This window comes from Lipophrys pholis (assembly GCF_963383615.2).
Source record: "Lipophrys pholis genome assembly, chromosome: 20".
NCBI classification, from domain to species: Eukaryota; Metazoa; Chordata; class Actinopteri; order Blenniiformes; family Blenniidae; genus Lipophrys; species Lipophrys pholis.
The window spans coordinates 22609794-22629936 of NC_137648.1; the positions used below are offsets into that span (position 1 = coordinate 22609794).

At 43.0% G+C, this 20143-nt stretch overlaps 1 protein-coding gene across 2 annotated transcripts in view; it reads right to left on the bottom strand.

The window, feature by feature from the left end:
* Positions 1-20143, bottom strand: part of LOC308125561 (receptor-type tyrosine-protein phosphatase mu-like) — a 95042-nt gene that overhangs the window by 50697 nt on the left and 24202 nt on the right. For both annotated transcript variants that reach the window (XM_080489421.1, XM_080489420.1), the window contains exons 2-7: positions 13466-13582; positions 3727-3894; positions 3482-3591; positions 1453-1531; positions 752-867; positions 50-224 (exon numbers count right to left, since the gene is read on the bottom strand). In XM_080489421.1, coding sequence (XP_080345547.1) covers positions 50-224; positions 752-867; positions 1453-1531; positions 3482-3591; positions 3727-3894; positions 13466-13582 — 765 coding nt within the window. The remainder of the gene's footprint in view (positions 1-49; positions 225-751; positions 868-1452; positions 1532-3481; positions 3592-3726; positions 3895-13465; positions 13583-20143) is intronic.

Genomic DNA, 20143 nt, shown 5'->3' on the forward strand with positions numbered 1-20143 from the left:
ACAAAAAAGAGAGCTGTGATAGAAAAAGATACGGAGGAGAAGGACTCACGTTTGACAGTGAGGTCAGCATAGGAGGACACGCCCACACCTCGCTCTGATTGGGCGATGCATCGGTAACGTCCAGTGTCCCCTTTGGTCGTATTTTCCACGTCAAAGCTCGCCACGTAACGGCGGGAATTAACCGGTTTGGTTTCCCTGACGACAGACTGACGGCCAGCCATCCCCTGTCCCCCGGAGCACAGAAACACATTAACAACCGTGTGTCAACAACAAAACAAACCTGTTGAAAACACCATGTTTACGTGTCAACAACACAACAAACAAGTTACAAACACAGTGTTTACGTGTCAACAACACAACAAACAAGTTAAAAGACGTCACAATGTATCAACAATAAAACAAACACCAAGAAGTTGAAAACCGCCACAAAATGTGAAGAAAATGTTGATAAAGTCCAGAAAGCGTGATGCACCAGCTCCACCCTGTTGATTCTCTTTTCATGGCGAAGGACTGTTGTATATCAGGACACAGTTTAGGACCTGAGGATTCACCCTGTAGGAGGACTTCTACACAATAACACCAAATGGTGGACTTCCTGTTGGGTTTAGAGTTTGGCTGTCTTGACTTCCTGTTCCCATAGGAAGTAATGTCCCCTCTGGATTAATACAGTGCTATAAAATCATAAATGTGTGCTGTGTTGCCATGTTGTGTTATGTCACTGTGCTGAGTGAGAAGGTGGGCGGAGCCTCACCTGCAAGTGCAGCAGCAGGTTGCTCTGTGGCCGTCCATTGACGGTGCAGTGGAACGTTGCTCTCTGTCCTGCGTTCACCTCAACACCTTTAATGTGCAGGAAGTGAGGCGTGCTCACTGAGGACAACACACACAGAAAGTGACTTTGAGTTTAAAGTTCTCATATTCTCCAGCTGTTCAACTCTTCCTCTTGGTCTCGCTGTTCTAGCTCCTCCTTGATTTCCCTCCATTTGAATATTGGATCACAGGAGCCGCATTCAGAATCTGCTGTGTCTGTGTGAGCTGGACTGGCTCCGCCCACACATGCCCATCTTGGGAAGAGGAGCAAGTACTTCCTCTCGTGGTGCCATGTGCCAGAGCAGAGCTGCCTAGCTGTGGGAGGAGTCAACGGGAGGGCCTGATTGTGATTGGCTAAACCCCTGATGACACTATATAGGGTTTGATTTCTGATTGGCTGGTTGGAGCAACATACTTTTTAAAAACTGAAACAAGCCAGGGACAGAGAGGACAGACTGTCTTCACTTCTGGGGCGTCAGTCCAGGTATGGGGACGATTAGTACTGATGGAAAAAGTTAATTTAGCGTAATATGACTCCTTTAGGATGGAGACCATCTTTGACATCGACACTTTATTGACCAGTTAGGAGCCTGTAAAAGGTGTATGTGTGTGTGTGTGTGTGTGTGTGTGTGTGTGTATACTTACTACACTGGTGTCCCTGCAGCGTGATGTCCTTGATAGCTAGCACACCTGTGTGTCCCATGCTGAGAGCTTCAAACACAACCTGCAACACAGAGCACACCTGAAGGTTTACCAAACTGTTTACTAATAACTAGCTTTACTAATGACAAACCCTTTACTAATAACTAAGTACTAATGACTAACTGTTTACTAATAGCTAAATACTAATGACAAACTGTTTAGTAATAACAAGCTTTACTAATGACACTCGGTTTAGTAATAACTCAGTACTAATGACTAACTGTTCAGTAATAACTAGCTTTACTAATGATTCTGTTTTGTGATAATTAGCTTTACTAATGACAAACTGTTTACTGATAACTAGCTTTACTAATGATTCTGTTTTGTAATAACTGGCTTTACTAATGACAAACTGTTTACTGATAACTAGCTTTACTAATGATTCTATTTTGTAATAATTAGCTTTACTAATGACAAACTCTTGACTAATAACTAAGTGCTAATGACTAACTATTTAGTAATAACTAGCTTTACTAATGACAAACTGTTTACTGATAACTAGCTTACTAATGACAAAGTCTTTACTAATTACTGACGACTGTTTATTAATAACTAACTATACTAATGACTTCAATGTTACCAGTGACAACATGTTTTCTGGAATGATTCAGTCAGTCAAGCGGTGTGTGTGTGTGTGTGTGTGTGTGTGTGTGTGTGTGTGTGTGTGTGTGTGTGTGTGTGTGTGTGTGTGTGCATTCCTGTGTCTTATCGCTGTGGAAACCAGTGCAACATTTCCTGTCGGTGCTGAGGCAGGATGTCTCTCTCTCTCTCTCTCTCTCTCTCTCTCTCTCTCTCTCTCTCTCTCTCTCTCTCTCTCTCTCTCACTCACACACACACACACACACACACACACACACACACACATAGTGTGTGTGTACCATTATTGCAGCAGATGCTGCTCATTAGCAGCATCACCACAGTAACAACACATCAGTATTAGGAGTGAGTTAATGAAGGGTGTGTATGTGTATGTGTGAGAGAGAAAGAGAGAGAGAGAGAGAGAGAGAGAGAGAGAGAGAGAGAGAGAGAGACAGAGTGAGCTCTTTCTAAAATGCTGCAGTTTGTAGAATACAAACTAAAAAGGACCCAGATTTGTACCCTGAGGAGTTCCTGAACCTGCTTTTAGGTCAGGGTTCCCCAATCTCAGGCCTGGAGGGCCGGTGTCCTGCAGGTTTTAGGTTCCTCCCAGTTGCAACACACATGAAGGCAATAAGGCCTCGTTACTTGGCTTTTTTACAAGCTTGACGATGACATCATCATCAAGCTGGGAGGAGCTAAAACCTGCAGGACACTGACCCTCCTGGGCCGGAATTGGGGAACCCTGGTCTAGGATGTCCTCGGGACCAGCTCGGAAACTCCGACAGACTCCACCATCTGTTCAAAGTGTGCAACTACACGGACCGCACCACATCGATCCCTTCAAAGCTCCTCCCACTGATGACGTCAGCAGTCTGGTGCACAGTCGACAGGAAACTACTCCATCACTTGGGCGTTAGCGCAGGAAGCAACACAGCAGCTCTTTACTGGAGATGAAGCACTGAACTGTTTGTTCATTCATTCATCTGTTACTTTGTTCGAAATGGAAACACGCAGAACGCACAGTCAGCGGATTGTGGTGTGAACAATAGACTCTTTACTTCCTGAAATCCAGGACCAGGTCCTGCTGGACCACCAGAGACTATCTGAGTCTGGTTCTGCAGGTTCTCCCTCCTCTGAGTCTGGTTCTACAAGTTTCTCCTCTGAGTTTGGTTCTGCAAGTTTCTCCTCCTCTGAGTCTGGTTCTGCAGGTTCCCCCTCCTCTGAGTCTGGTTCTGCAGGTTTCTCCTCCTTCTTTTCCTCTGAGTCTGGTTCTGCAGGTTCCCCCTCCTCTGAGTCTGGTTCTGCAGGTTTCTCCTCCTTCTTCTCCTCTGAGTCTGGTTCTGCAGGTTCCTTCAGATGACTGTGTTGTGTAAATACAGTTGAATTGACGTACCTGGTAGTGGTTGGGCCAGAATGTCGACACAGCGAGCTCCACCCCCTTCCAGATGTGATTGACCGGACCTGATGAGTTGAAGACAGGAACTCCCAAAGGACTGTTGTTCTCTGTAAGGAAATACAAATACTCTGAGTGTGTACTGTGTACTGTGTGAGTACTGTGTGTGCTGTGAGGAAAGAAACCTGGAAGTTCTTTTAGTGTATTCTGAGAGCACCTGTGAGTTCTGGAAGAGCAGTTTGTACCTCGGACATAGACATTGAGTGTGGCGGGCAGGGCGCCCTCCCGGCCGGCCGGCTGGTAGAAGAAGAAGCTGACACAGTGTGTGTCGTTCTCTTTGAGTGGCGGCAGCAGCACCTGAGCGCGCTGACCGCCATGACGCCCCGAAGTGTTGACAAACAGGAAGGAAGTGCCTGGAAAAATTCACAATAACAGCATGTGATTCATAAATCAATTAATACAGCGATTAGCATCATCTAGTGCTCTGACGACATCGAGAGTTAAAAGAAAAGGCTGAATATAAATTCGAAGTGACGATCGGTAAGCCGGGCTAAGACACATTGTTAAAAAAGTCTGGAAAAAGGAAACATTGGAAACTGAGATGAAAAACTACAAAATCAAAGCTGTCACAATTAAGCTGTATTCTGTGTGTGTGTGTGTGTGTGTGTGTGTGTGTGTGTGTGTGTGTGTGTGTGTGTGTGTGTGTGTGTTACATATGTCAATCATCCCAGTTGGGTTCTTCATGTCTCTTTCTGCAAAGTCTCTGTGGAATTGAAATCACTCTGAGCTTTTGATGTGGAGTGTGCGTTTTTCTGTGTATGTGTGTGTGTGTGTGTGTGTGTGTGTGTGTGTGTGTGTGTGTGTGTGTGTGTGTGTGTGTGTGTGTGTGTGTGTGTGTGTGTTATGTGTGTCCAAGTTGAAAGGTGTCTCCATGGTAACCACAGCCAGGCTTTGACAAGCAACGTGGTGATGGTGTGGTGATGCTGATAGAGTGGTGTTGATGAGGTTATGAAGTAATGGTGTGGTGATGGAGTAATGATGTGGTGTTGATGAGGTGATGGAGTAATGGTGTGGTGATGGAGTAATGGTGTGGTGATGCTGATAGTGTGGTGTTGATGAGGTTATGAAGTAATGTTGTGGTGATGGAGTAATGATGTGGTGTTGAGGTGATAGAGTAATGGTGTGGTGATGGTGCAACAGTGTGGTGTTGATGAGGGAGTGGAGTAATGGTGTGGTGATGGAGTATTGGCATGGTGTTGATGAGGTGTAGTAATGGTGTGGTGTTGATGAGGTGATGGAGTAATGGTGTGCTGATGGTGTAACAATGTGGTGTTGAGGGAGTGGTGTAATGGTGTGCTGATGGTGTAACAATGTGGTGTTGAGGGAGTGGTGTAATGGTGTGGTGATGGTGTAACAATGTGGTGTTGAGGGAGTGGTGTAATGGTGTGGTGATGGTGTAACAATGTGGTGTTGAGGGAGTAGTGTAATGGTGTGGTGATGGTGTAACAATGTGGTGTTGAGGGAGTAGTGTAATGGTGTGGTGAAAGAGTAATGGTGTGGTGTTGATGAGCAGATGGAGTAATGGTGTGGTGATGGAGTGATGGTGTGGTGTGGTGTTAATGAGGTGTTGGAGTAATGGTGTGGTGGTGGTTTGGGTGGTGGTTCTTGCGATGGTTTGGGTGGTGGTTCTTGTCGTTAGTTATTGGTTCTGGTGATGGTTCTGTAGATCTGAATGGTTCTGGTGCTGCTGGCGGTTTTGGTATTGGCTTTCCTTCTTCTGGTGGTTTTGGTAGGGATGTTTTGGTTCTGGGAATTGTTGTTGTGGTTCTGGAAGTGGTTTTGAGGGTTCTGGTTCTGATGATGGTTGCTAGAATAGAATAGAAAATACTTTACTAAACCCGAAGGAAAAATTCTTTAAAGGGTTCTTGAGGTTTTGGTAAATGTTTCTGGTAAATCGGATGAAGCTGCAGTTGGACTAAACATGTTGACCTGTGTGAGCGTGTAAGGAGGTCAATGCAGCCAAGGATCCATCTAACCAACCCAAGGTTTAGGGATGGTTGTGTGTGTGTGTGTGTGTGTGTGTGTGTGTGTGTGTGTGTGTGTGTGTGTGTGTGTGTGTGTGTGTGTGTGTGTGTGTGTGTGTGTGTGTGTGTGTGTGTGTGTGTGTCCGGGGGAGAGGGGGGGTGACAACAATCCCTCCTGATGAAAAGAGAGAGAGAACAAATGCGCTGATGAATCTGGCGAATGGGAAGTGACGGCTGTCTGAAGCTGATTAGCGATTGTTTTTCATGGTTCATTGATTCTCTTGGAGAAAAAAATCAGGAAGTTTGGGATCATGGTGCAATGCCCCCTGCTGGTGACGTTACAATGTAGCACAATGAGGGTTGTTTACATTACATTAACATGTTAATGTGAGGTGGGTGAGGTGTAAACACGTTAATGTTAGGTGTAAACATGTTAATGTAAGGTGGGTGAGGTGTAAACACGTTAATGTCAGGTGTAAACATGTTAATGTCAGGTGGGTGAGGTGTAAACACGTTAATGTCAGGTGTAAACATGTTAATGTTAAGTGTAAACACGTGAATGAGAGGTGGGTGAGGTGTAAACATGTTAATGTTAGGTGTAAACATGTTAATGTTAGATGTAAACACGTTAATGTTAGGTGTAAACATGTTAATGTCAGGTGGGTGAGGTGTAAACACGTTAATGTCAGGTGGGTGAGGTGTAAACATGTTAATGTGAGGTGTAAACATGTTAATGTTAGGTGGGTGAGGTGTAAACATGTTAATTTGAGGTGGGTGAGGTGTAAACATGTTAATGTGAGGTGGGTGAGGTGTAAACATGTTAATGTGAGGTGGGTGAGGTGTAAACATGTTAATTTGAGGTGGGTGAGGTGTAAACACGTTAATGTCAGGTGGGTGAGGTGTAAACATGTTAATGTGAGGTGGGTGAGGTGTAAACATGTTAATTTGAGGTGGGTGAGGTGTAAACATGTTAATGTGAGGTGTAAACATGTTAATGTGAGGTGGGTGAGGTGTAAACATGTTAATTTGAGGTGGGTGAGGTGTAAACATATTAACGTGTTTACACCTCACCCACCTCACATTAACGTCAGGTGGGTGAGGTGTAAACATGTTAATGTGAGGTGGGTGAGGTGTAAACACGTTAATGTGAGATGTAAACACGTTAATGTGAGGTGGGTGAGGTGTAAACAAATTAATGCCAGGTGGGTGAGGTGTAAACATGTTAATGTCAGGTGTAAACATGTTAATGTGAGATGTAAACATGTTAATGTGAGGTGTAAACATGTTAATGTCAGGTGTAAACATGTTAATGTGAGGTGTAAACATGTTAATGTGAGGTGGGTGAGGTGTAAACATGTTAATGTGAGGTGGGTGAGGTGTAAACACGTTAATGTGAGATGTAAACACGTTAATGTGAGGTGGGTGAGGTGTAAACATGTTAATGTCAGGTGTAAACATGTTAATGTGAGATGTAAACATGTTAATGTGAGGTGTAAACATGTTAATGTCAGGTGTAAACATGTTAATGTGAGGTGTAAACATGTTAATGTCAGGTGTAAACATGTTAATGTGAGATGTAAACATGTTAATGTCAGGTGTAAACATGTTAATGTGAGATGTAAACATGTTAATGTGAGGTGTAAACATGTTAATTGAGGTGTAAACATGTTAATGTGAGATGGGTGAGGTGTAAACATGTAAAATGTCAGGTGTAAACATGTTAATGTGAGATGGGTGAGGTGTAAACATGTAAAATGTCAGGTGTAAACATGTTAATGTGAGATGTAAACATGTTAATGTCAGGTGTAAACATGTTAATGTTAGGTGGGTGAGGTGTAAACAAATTAATGTCAGGTGGGTGAGGTGTAAACATGTTAATGTGAGATGTAAACATGTTAATGTGAGTTGTAAACATGTTAATGTCAGATGTAAACATGTTAATGTGAGATGGGTGAGGTGTAAACATGTAAAATGTCAGGTGTAAACATGTTAATGTCAGGTGTAAACATGTTAATGTGAGATGTAAACATGTTAATGTCAGGTGTAAACATGTTAATGTGAGATGTAAACATGTTAATGTCAGGTGTAAACATGTTAATGTGAGGTGTAAACATGTTAATTGAGGTGTAAACATGTTAATGTGAGGTGGGTGAGGTGTAAACAAATTAATGTCAGGTGGGTGAGGTGTAAACATGTTAATGTGAGTTGTAAACATGTTAATGTCAGATGTAAACATGTTAATGTGAGGTGGGTGAGGTGTAAACATGTTAATTTGAGGTGGGTGAGATGTAAACATGTTAATTTGAGGTGGGTGAGGTGTAAACATGTTATTGTGAGGTGGGTGGGGTGTAAACATGTTAATGTGAGATGTAAACATGTTAATGTGAGGTGTAAACATGTTAATGTCAGATGTAAACATGTTAATGTGAGGTGGGTGAGGTGTAAACATGTTAATGTGAGATGTAAACACGTTAATGTGAGGTGGGTGAGGTGTAAACATGTTAATGTCAGGTGTAAACATGTTAATGTGAGGTGTAAACATGTTAATATGAGATGTAAACATGTTAATGTGAGGTGGGTGAGGTGTAAACACGTTAATGTGAGTTGGGTGAGGTGTAAACATGTTAAGGGGTGAACAGATCCTGAGGGCAGCAACTGTACGACTGTTTCCACTGAGGAAAAGTAAAAAAGACTAACTGAGACTCTGCTGACTGCCACCGAGTTGCTGATTACTTTGGAGTAATTAGAATACACAATGCACTAACCAGTATACAGGATAGTTTTCTCCTTAGTGGTAAAAGTAATGGAGTTACAGTTACTTGAGAAGTAGATTCTGGCAGCACTGATGACAACAGTCAGTTGCTGTCTCAGATGGACAAACGCAGCCGGCTCTTGTCCGTGCCTCTTCGCTCCTCTGCCTCATTAACCCCCCACCCTCTGCTCACCTGCCAGCCAATCACAGCACACCCCAGCCATCTGTAAACCAATGACATCACAGCCAGCTCCCATACACACGCACAGTAATTCTATTACAGAGCTGAATGAAGACGTGAGGAGAGACAGCTGCAGCGAATTTATCACACACACACACACACACACACACACACACACACACACACACACACACACACACACACACACACACACACACACACACACACACACACACACACACACACACACACACACACACACAGTGTGTGTGTTTCCTGCTCTCAAAGGTTTATTTCAGGATGTGAAGAACCTTCAACACAATAGGAGTCAGATTTAAAGGAGCAGTTCCACATGTACCCCAGACTCGCATACACAGTCATATTTGTGAAGCTTTTTCAGCTATGAATGCAGTACAAGAGTTACTCTAGAACATCTGTGAAGATCTGTCAACATGTCAGTGGAACATTGGAGGTTCTTCAGATGTTCCCCAAATTAACCGGGGCGTAAAACGACAAAGTAAAAGTAAAGCTTCCCCTGTAAGTTCATCTGGAGAGAAGTAGCCACATATCATCCACTCAGTGTGTGAGTGTGTGTGTGTGTGTGTGTGTGTGTGTGTGTGTGTGTGTGTGTGTGTGTGTGTGTGTGTGTGTGTGTGTGTGTGTGTGTGTGTGTGTGTGTGTGTGTGCGTGTGTGCTGGCACCTCCTGAAGGTCACACGGGGAGTAACACACTGAAGATGTTCTTATTAAGTTTATAATATCGATTTTATTGTGAAAGGACCATGAGGGCTCACCTCTTCATCAGCATCCTGCCTTTCACGTATGCTGGGATACATCAACTTTTCAAGAGAAAATAAAGCTAAAGAGAACCCAGAGTCCATCCCTGAGGAGCTCCAGACAGCGTCCTGCCAGAGGCTGAGCTCTGCTCACCATCAGTCTCCGCCTTTAGGTTCACTTTGCATCTGCTGCTCGTTCAGTGGCTGTTCACAATTAACAGTTTTCTCTCTCTCTCTCTCTTACACACACACACACACACACACACACACACACACACACACACACACACACACACACACACACACACACACACACCAGATCTGTGTTCAAAGGGTGAATGTCGTCTTGCATGCCGACACGCTGATAAATACTTTAACATATTTATTAACCAAAACACTCACACACACAGCTTTTTTATTATTTATTAACCGTGTTAGAACCCCCCCCCCCCCCCCCCCCCCCCGTCTCTGCCTTATTTGTCCTCACTAACCTGTAATCCAGCTTCTGTGTGCGTGTGTGTGTGTGTGTGTGTGTATTCTATGTACAGCTGGCAGTGAGCTGATAACAGCCCTATTAGAAATATTAATACACCCTGACCACCCTCTCGACACACACACACACACACACACACACACACACACACACACACACACACACACACACACACACACACACACACACACACACACACACACACACACACACACACACACACACACACACACACACACACACACACACACAGAAAGATGCCTTTGGTGTGTGTCTGTTTGGCCATCCCTGATTATAGTAAATTAAAAGTCTGACACTCTGGCATTTCATTGGTGCTCTGCTGTGATTGACGGGCTGCAGCCTGAGAACCTTTCAGTCAGTCAGTCAGTGGTTCTGCTCCTCTCAGGGTCTGTTCACCTCCTGTTTGATCTGGACCAGAGTCTCTTCAGGAACAAACCGTTTGGTGAACACTCCCACCATCTCTGAACCGGAGCTAAAGGATCTCTGGTCTCACTTCGTTTACTAACAATCTTTCTAGTGGGCGGGGTTAGAGGACGTGATGTAGAGCACAATGCATTCTGGGTAGTAAACAAACAAAGCTAACCGAGGGAATCAGATGAAGCAGAAAGAAAAAGTAGGAAAATATCTTCCGGCCAGACGTGGAGTAGAGAGGGGGAAGTAGAGAGGAAGAGGTAGTGAGGAAGAGGTAGAGAGGAAGAAGTAGTGAGGAAGAGGTAGTGAGGAAGAAGTAGAGAGGAAGAGGTAGTGAGGGGGAAGTAGAGAGGAAGGGGTAGAGAGGAAGCGATAGAGAGTAGGAAGTAGAGAGGAAGAGGCAGTGAGGGGGAAGTAGAGAGGAAGAGGAAGAGAGGAAGAGGTAGAGAGGAAGAAGTAGAGAGGAAGAGGTAAAGAGGAAGAGGTAGTGAGGAAGAAGTAGAGAGGAAGAGGTAGTGAGGAAGAGGTAGAGAGGAAGAAGTAGAGAGGAAGAGGTAGTGAGGGGGAAGTAGAGAGGAAGAGGAAGAGGTAGTGAGGAAGAAGTAGAGAGGAAGAGGAAGAGGTAGTGAGGGTGAAGTAGAGAGGAAGAGGAAGAGGTGAAGAGGAAGAGGTAAAGAGGAAGTAGTGGAGAGGAAGAGGTAGAGAGGAAGAGATAGAGAGGAGGAAGTAGAGAGGAAGAGGAAGAGAGTAACAAGTAGAGAGGAAGAAATGCTGTACCTCAGCACAGCATTTGACACCACCTCCCATCCACTGCTCCTCCTCCTCCACCTCAGCTCAGCATTTGACACCACCTCCCACCCACTACTTTTCCTCCTCCACCTCAGCGCAGCATTGGACATCAACTCCCACCAACTGCTCCTACACAGCTCAGCAATGGACACCACCTCCCACCCACTACTTCTCCTGCTCCACCTCAGTGCAGCAGTGGACACCACCTTCCACCCATGGCTCCTCTTCCTCCACCTCATCTCAGCATTGGACACCACCTCCAACCCACTACTCCTGGACCACCTGGCAGAGGGATGACTGGTGCTGGTCTGTCAGGGTTCACATCATACCTCACTGACCGTCAACATTTCGTGTAACTAGGTACTCACAAGTCTGGCTGTGTGGGTGTCACTGGGTGTCCCCCAAGGGTTAGTCCTGGGTCCCCTTCTTTTTATTATTTACCTCGTCCCCTTGGGCACACTCCTCCGTCACCATGGAATTCAGTTTCATTGTTATGCCGATGACACACAGGTCTCCTCCAAAGCCACCGCTGCCATCATGGTCAGCACCATGGCTGCTCACCATCACCACGTCGTCCTCAGCACCATGGCTGCTCACCATCACCACGTCACTCCTCAGCACCATGGCTGCTCACCATCACCACGTCGTCCTCAGCACCATGGCTGCTCACCATCACCACGTTACTCCATCACATCAATCAAAGTCTGAACATAAAACCCACTTGCAAATCAAACTTGCTTATGCACTTTAATTGAACACTGTGTACTTCAGTTCATGTCACTTGTTTGTTTTTTTATGATCTTTTGATGTTTTATGTTCTTATTCTCTGTAAGGTGACCTGAAAGGTGCCTCCAAATTAAATGTTTTATTTATTATTGTTATTAAGTGAACCAAGTGCTGGACTATCTCAATGTTAAAGGAACCTTAGTCTGAAAAAACTGAAGAACAAGAAGACGGCATTGCACAAGACATTGTGTGCGTGTGCGTGTGTGTGTGTGTGTGTGTGTGTGTGTGTTCATGACTGTGTGTGTTTGTGCATGTAAGTGTGTTTGTGTGTGTCTGTATTCATGTCTGTGTTCGTGAACTTTCCCTGGGAGGAGGCAGTATTTGATTGTTTGAACTTGGTGGGTGATGGGGTTGGGGGTGGGGGTGGAGTGAGGGGGTGGGGGGGCTGATAAATCAGGGTAGCAGGACACTAACCACCTCCTCCCTCTGTGTCCTCGTTCAGTCTGTCTCTCACCTGATTGGCTCTGTGATTTAGGAGTGCTGCATTCTCATTCGTCAGCGGCTTAACCTCAGTGAACATGTGAAAAATGGCTGCTTCATTGTGTGTGTGTGTGTGTGTGTGTGTGTGTGTGTGTGTGTGTGTGTGTGTGTGTGTGTGTGTGTGTGTGTGTGTGTGTGTGTGTGTGTGTGTGTGTGTGTGTGTGTGTGGCTCAATAGTAGATAGTCCAGCAGCTGCAGCAGCGTGATGCCTCCAGGTGCAGCTACAGCAGTGCATTAAAGCACTTCTGTTCGATAGCTCATTACAGTGTCGCTCGCGGTCTCTGAGGGGGAGCTCCCACTCAGTCAGAGGAGAAATGGAGGAGGTGCAGGCTGCAGGAGCTCCCACTCAGTCAGAGGAGAAATGGAGGAGGTGCAGGCTGCAGGAGCTCCCATGTCAGAGGAGAAATGGAGGAGGTGCAGGCTGCAGGAGCTCCCACTCAGTCAGAGGAGAAATGGAGGAGGTGCAGGCTGCAGGAGCTCCCATGTCAGAGGAGAAATGGAGGAGGTGCAGGCTGCAGGAGCTCCCATGTCAGAGGAGAAATGGAGGAGGTGCAGGCTGCAGGAGCTCCCATGTCAGAGGAGAAATGGAGGAGGTGCAGGCTGCAGGAGCTCCCACTCATGTCAGAGGAGAAATGGAGGAGGTGCAGGCTGCAGGAGCTCCCACTCATGTCAGAGGAGAAATGGAGGAGGTGCAGGCTGCAGGAGCTCTCATGTCAGAGGAGAAATGGAGGAGGTGCAGGCTGCTGGAGCTCCCACTCAGTCAGAGGAGAAATGGAGGAGGTGCAGGCTGCAGGAGCTCTCATGTCAGAGGAGAAATGGAGGAGGTGCAGGCTGCAGGAGCTCAGCACACTGCCTGCAGTGGCTGAACAGCTCCAAAGGAATGAGCAGTGAAGCCCACCTTCATTCCAAACACATTGCAGAGCTACATGAACTACAAAAACTACACAAGCTACTAAAACTACACAAGCTACTAAAACTACATGAGCTACAAAAACTACACAAGCTACTAAAATTACATGAACTACAAAAACTACACAAGCTACTAAAACTACACAAGCTACTAAAACTACATGAACTACAAAAACTACACAAGCTACTAAAATTACATGAGCTACAAAGAAATCTACAGGTGCTTTTGGTTTTATCCATAACATTTGTCAGACAAAACACACAAAAACTTGCACTGTATCGTGTAGTACTGCACTGCCCGTGTCGTACCGTGTCGTACCAGCACATGCTGCGCAGTGGAAACTAAGCTTTAGTGGCTGGTACCTGCAGGGGTCCAGGGACCGGAGGAGGGCTGCTCTGTCCCGTCGGCCTGCTCCCAGTCGAAGTCGTCGTCCTTGGACTGGACCAGCGCGCAGTCTGGACCCTGACCGGCCAGGCAGGCTGCAGAGGGCAAGAGCAGAGGAAGAGGGCTGTTAGCTGGCATTGGTTCCACTTCCACAACAGCTGATCTGAATTTGTTACATCAACTCTGAGTATGTGAACCTTGAGTTATGTTCCTGAACATCCACAATAAAAAGCTTCATCAATGGAGCCCCGATACCACCAGTCACTATGGGAACAGACTGAAAACCCAGCTCTTTCACAGTAAAGTACCAGAGTGAAAACCCAGTTCTTTCACAGTAAAGTATCAGATCAAACCCAGTTCTTCAACAGTAAAGTACCAAACTAAAACCCAGTTGTTTCACATTAAAGTACCAGACTAAACCCAGTTCTTTCACAGTAAAGCACCAAACTAAAACCCAGTTCTTTCGCAGTAAAGTACCAGACTAAACCCAGTTCTTTCACAGTAAAGTACCAGACTGAAAACCCAGTTCTTTCACAGTAAAGTGCCAGACTAAACCCACTTCTTTCTCAGTAAAGTACCAGACTAAACCCAGTTCTTTCACAGTAAAGTACCAAACTAAAACCCAGTTCTTTCACAGTAAAATACCAGACTAAATCGATTTCTTTCAAAGTAAAGTACCAGACTAAATCGAGTTCTTTCAAAGTAAAGTACCAGAGTGAAAACCCAGTTCTTTCACAGTAAAGTTCCTGCGCTGCAGCAGCAGAGGAGAAAGATGGACTGACAGGAAGTTTCTGCCAGAGTCAACACATCAGTTTGAACGCTCTCCTCCAATGACTTAACATTTAACGTAAGATGGCAGCAGAAATAGTAAATAGCGCAAAATGTAAATTTCATTGAGGAGCAATCCACCAGGAGGAAGGGAGCAGCTAAACATATAATATAAAAACATAAATCAGAATGAAAAGGCTTCTATACATATATGCTGTGATTGCACCTCACTTTGATATGGTTTTACTATATAAATTGACAGAGGCTAATAAATAAAAGGAATATTAATTCAGTCGCCACTTCAAATACTAATTTAAACCCAGAACATGATGTAGTTTGAACTGGTCCTCTGTTAATATCCTACTGAGTAGATTCACTCAATGTTTACACATTTTATTAAAGTCGAGTCATTTAGAATGTGACAATGTGTACGTAAACACTCAATAAAACACACCTTTTTTTATATAACCCCCCCCTTAAAAAAAAAAAACTAGTTTCAGTGCCAGGGTGGTTCTCTAGCACACTGTTGCTTTACCAATATTACAAAGAAAACTACAATTTCATAATAAAATGTAATGCTATGTATAAAATGTGCTCTGATGTGAGGCTCGGGTCGATTCGGAAAGGAATGATCCCCACAGGGAATTAATATCGTGTAAAAAAAATTCATCTGGGCCTGAAGACTCTCATGACTTAAGTCATCTCAAATTATTTCTGCCTCGAAATCGATCCAGTTCGGAAATAACGGAGAATCCATTTCTGGTAGTGCTTCAGGTGGGAGGAGCCAGTAGAAACTCAGGGTTTCCTCTACAAAACCTGCAAGCCAGCAGGTTCTGTTTTCCAGAGTCTGTTACTGTCGTGACTTACTCAGAGTTTAATTCAGCTCTCTTTCTGGAACAGAAAACTCTTGAGTTTCCCTCATTTCAGGATCAGGCCCCGTTTACAAAACAACGAATTCGAGTGTATCCACAAAACTTTCTCCACTGTATCCTCAAAGTTTTTATCTCAGCTCACAAGGTGGAAAAATTCTTTCACGGTCATGATTCCCTCCTGCAGAGACTGATGGAGGCCATGGAGTGCTCTTACTGCGCATGCGCATCTCTCCCCTTCCCCTCATGTTGAAAATAGTCCTTCTGCTCATCCACTTGTAAACCAACATGGCCGACCCATAGTGGCTTGACTCGCGGTCGTATTCTAGTTTTATCGTCCATATCAGTAGTTTAGTAGTTGAGACTCTCCCCTGATAGCATCCGATGCGTCATCAGTCCAGACGAATGTCGGGTTCTCTCCATTTTCTTCACGTTTATAGCGTATTGTTCTGTGCACACCTCTGTGCTGTTTCATTACTTAAACCAGCAACAGCGCCCCCCCATGGCCCTGCAGACTAACTACATCGTTGTCAGTGTGTCCGCTGCTGCAATGTAAACGCACTACTCTTTTTTATTTTTAACGGATTAGGTGTCGTCACGTGAAACGATGTAGTGTAAACGAGGCCTGAATATACTCTGATTTTTCACATAACCTGCTTTCTGGGATACCCCTACTGTATTTACACACCATGTTTAGACAAGGTCTTTAATCACTTTGTTTACACTGCGTATACACTGTGTTTACATTGTGTTTACACTGTGTTTAATCACTTTGTTTACTCTGCGTTTACTCTGTGTTTACACTCTGTGTTTACATTGTGTTTACACTGTGTTTAATCACTTTGTTTACTCTGCGTTTACTCTGTGTTTACACTCTGTGTTTATATTGTGTTTACACTGTGTTTAATCACATTGTTTACTCTGCGTTTACTCTGCGTTTACTCTGTGTTTACACTCTGTGTTTACATTGTGTTTACACTGTGCCAAATCAGTTTGTTTACACTGCGTATACACTGTCTTTACTCTGTTTACACTCTGTATTTACATTGTGTTTAATCACTTTGTTTACACTGTGTATACACTGTGTTTACTCTGTGTTTACAGTTTTTACATTCTTTTTAAATCTATATGTTTACTCTGTCAACACTGTTTGTGTACATTACTTACACAGTTTGAAAACTGGAGAAGAAAAGGAACCTAACTCAGAAGTATTTCGAACATCCTGGAGAGATAGTTTGTTAATCTATAAAAAAAAATCAAATCGCAAAACTCAAACTGCCTACTATTCCTGCTTAATAGAAGAAAACAAAAACAATCCTAGCTTTCTCTTCAGTGCTATAGCCAGGCTGACAAAAAAGTCACAGGTCTGTTGAACCTCATATCCCTTTAACCTTGAGCAGTAATGACTGTAAACTTCTTTAAGGACAAAATTCTGACTATTAGGAATACAATTCTGTTGTTAATCTCTTCTTAAAAAAACCCACCCTTGACCCAGGTGTTTTCGCAAGTTACAGGCCAATATCCAACCTTCCCTTTATTTCTAAAATCTTACAGGAAGTAGTTTTAGTCAGTGTGTATCAATATCCAACCTTCCCTTTATTTCTAAAATCTTACAGGAAGTAGTTTTAGTCACTGAGTATCAATATCCAAGTCACCAAGTGACCATTTATGTAAAAACGACCTATTTGAGTCGTTCCAGTCAGGTTTTAGATTAATCATAACACAGAGACTCTCTGATCAGAGTTATTGATTATCTTCTCATGGCCTCAGACAAAGGACTGGTCTCTGTTCTGGTCCTGTTTGATCTCAGTGCTGCATTGATACTATTGATCATAACATTGGTACTATTGATCATAACATTGATACTATTGATCAGAACATTGGTACTATTGATCAGAACATTGATACTATTGATCAGAACAGTGGTACTATTGATCAGAACATTGATACTATTGATCATAACATTGGTACTATTGATCATAACATTGATACTATTGATCATAACATTGATACTATTGATCAGAACAGTGGTACTATTCATCAGAAAAGTGGTACTATTGATCAGAACATTGATACTATTGATCAGAACAGTGGTACTATTGATCAGAACATTGGTACTATTGATCATAACATTGATACTATTGATCATAACATTGATACTATTGATCAGAACAGTGGTACTATTGATCAGGACATTGATACTATTGATCAGAACAGTGGTACTATTGATCAGAACATTGGTACTATTGATCAGAACATTGATACTATGATCAGAACATGATACTATTGATCAGAACAGTGGTACCATTGATCAGAACATTGATACTATTGATCAGAACATTGATATTATTGATCAGAACATTGGTACTATTGATCATAACAACCTATTACAGAGACTAGAACTCATCATCGGGCTTAAAGGTACAGCACTAAATTGGTTCCGATCATATTTCCACAGGTTCCACTTCGTTCATGTTCACGATAACTCTTCAGTTCAGACTGAAGTTAAACATGGAGTTCCACAGGGTTCTGTCTTAGGTCCTACACTTTTCACTTTATACATGCTTGCTGTAGGGAATATTATTAAAAAACACTCCATGAACTTCCATTGTTATGCAGATGACACACAAATCTATTTATCTCTGAAACAGATGATAATAACCAACGTTCTAAACCAGAAGCTTGTCTTGAAGACATAAAGGTTGGATGAGCCGTAATTTTCTGCTTCTGAACTCGGACAAACTAATTTTATTACATCTGGCTTAAAACATCTGAGAGAGAAATTATCTAAAGATCTAGTAACACTCGATGGTATTACTTTGTCCTCCAGTACCATTGTGAGGAACCTGGGAGTTACTTTTGACTTTTGACTCGTGTCTGTCCTACTATTTGTCCGGCAGCTCCAGTTTTGATAACAGGGGGAAGTTTTGCGTCAGGTTCAGGAGACGCAGGGGTGGGAACGGGGCGAATTTGTTGTGTTTGTACTTGCAAAGATTCTATTTCATTGTATTTTGTAAAGTTACACAAACAAGAGGGGATTATGGCTATATACACTGTTTTATTTTTATTTTTTTCTGTCTCTAAATGATTAGCGCACAAGAAAGTTTGCAGCTGGGAAGCAGGGATTTACAATTGGTTTCATGGAATGTGAAAGGGCTTGGCAGTACGGTCAAAAGAGGGAATGTTTTTAAACACCTAAAATCTTCATCTGCAGATATACATTTTTTTACAAGAGACAAAAACAACTGTGCAACACAGATTAAAGTGTAATTGGATATCTCAAATCTATCAATCGCCATTCACTATTTTCTGATCAGCTCAAACCTAATCTCGCGGATCACTAATTCTACATATCATAATATATTAATCGGAGATCGCAGCCCCTTAACAATATCTTTAAATCTTTCTCCTGCAAAACAGGTTTATTCTTCGCGCTTTAACCCAAATCTTCTTAGTGATGACAACTTTATTATAAGCATTACCTCAAAATTGAATGAGTTTATAGAAACAAATGACAATGGCGGAGTGTCTGATTCCACCCTATGGGAAACGTTAAAAGTAGTGTTGCGAGGCGACATAATCTCTTATACACCAGCCCTTAAGAAAGAAAGAGAAAAGCGATTGCTTGAATATTAGATATAACGGTATTATGAGTGATCAAGTTAATAATTTACTTTTGAAGTTAAGGCAAAAAACATTTTGAGCTTGGCGATAAACCAGGCAAACTCTTAGCACTACAGCTTAAGGGTGCCCAGACTTCTAGAGCAATTTATAGTATTAACTCTAAAACTGGTGCACTTATAAGCAATCCTGCTGATATAAACAGTCGATTCAGTGAGTTCTACCGTCAACTTTACTCGTCTAAACACAGTTTCACAATCCAATTTGAATAATTTCTTTGATACTCTTTTACTACCCAGGTTAAGTGACACTGCCAGGAAGTATCTTGAGTAATGGAAAGCTACCAAAAACTCTTGATGAAGCTAACGTTTCTCTTATTTTAAAAAAGAGCAAGGATGAAACAGATCCCGCTAGTTTTAGGCCGATCGCACTTCAAAATGTTGATCGTAAGATAAAAGCTAAAATCCAAGCATCTAACATCTATCATTCACTGTGAACAGACAGAATTTATTCCTGGTCGACTTTCTTTTTTTAATATCAGACGGCTGCTCAATACTATTTACACTGATTACAGTGACACCAAAGGAGCTTCAATCTGGTCTCTTGATGCACATCAAGCTTTCCATCAGGTCGAGTGGCCTTATGTGTTCCAGTCACTGCGCAAGTTTGGATTCGGTGAAACTTTCATATCCTGGGTGAAGTTGTTATATGCAAATCCACTGTGTTCTGTTTTGACAAATAGTGATGGATCCGCTCCATTTCCCATACAATTTTCAGTCCAGCAGGGCTGTCCCTTGTCACCAGCACTGGAACCTCTTGCTGTAACAAGAAGAGAGAATCCTCCACATTTACGTGGGCTTCAGGTTGGTGGTGTAGAAACAGTTATCAGTTTATATGCTGACGATGTAATATTGTATCTCCATAATGCTGAAGAATCGGTTCCTCATCTTCTCAACCTGATTACGTCTTTCGGCAAAATATCAGGATACACCATTAACTGGTCGAAGAGTGAGTTTATGCCTCAAAACCAAAATCTACTCCCCAGGCTTTTTGGAAAGTGTCCCATTCAAAATAGTTAGTGACCAATTCACCTATCTTAGTTTGACTATACCCAAAGATCCGAAATTGATATTCAAATTTAATTTCCCAGAATTTATATCAGGATTAAAGCAGAATATTGAACGTTGGGAACTTTTGCCTCTATCAATGGTAGGACGCATAAACTCAATTAAAATGATTGTTCTCCCTCAATTTCTGTATTTGTGTCAAAGTCTCCCAATTTATCTTACGTCAGATTTTTTTAAAGACTCGGATTCAATTATCCTTTACTTTTTTGGAATGGCAAGAATGCTAGAATTTCAAAGATACCCTTGCAGAAGCCTAAAGCGCAGGGAGGGT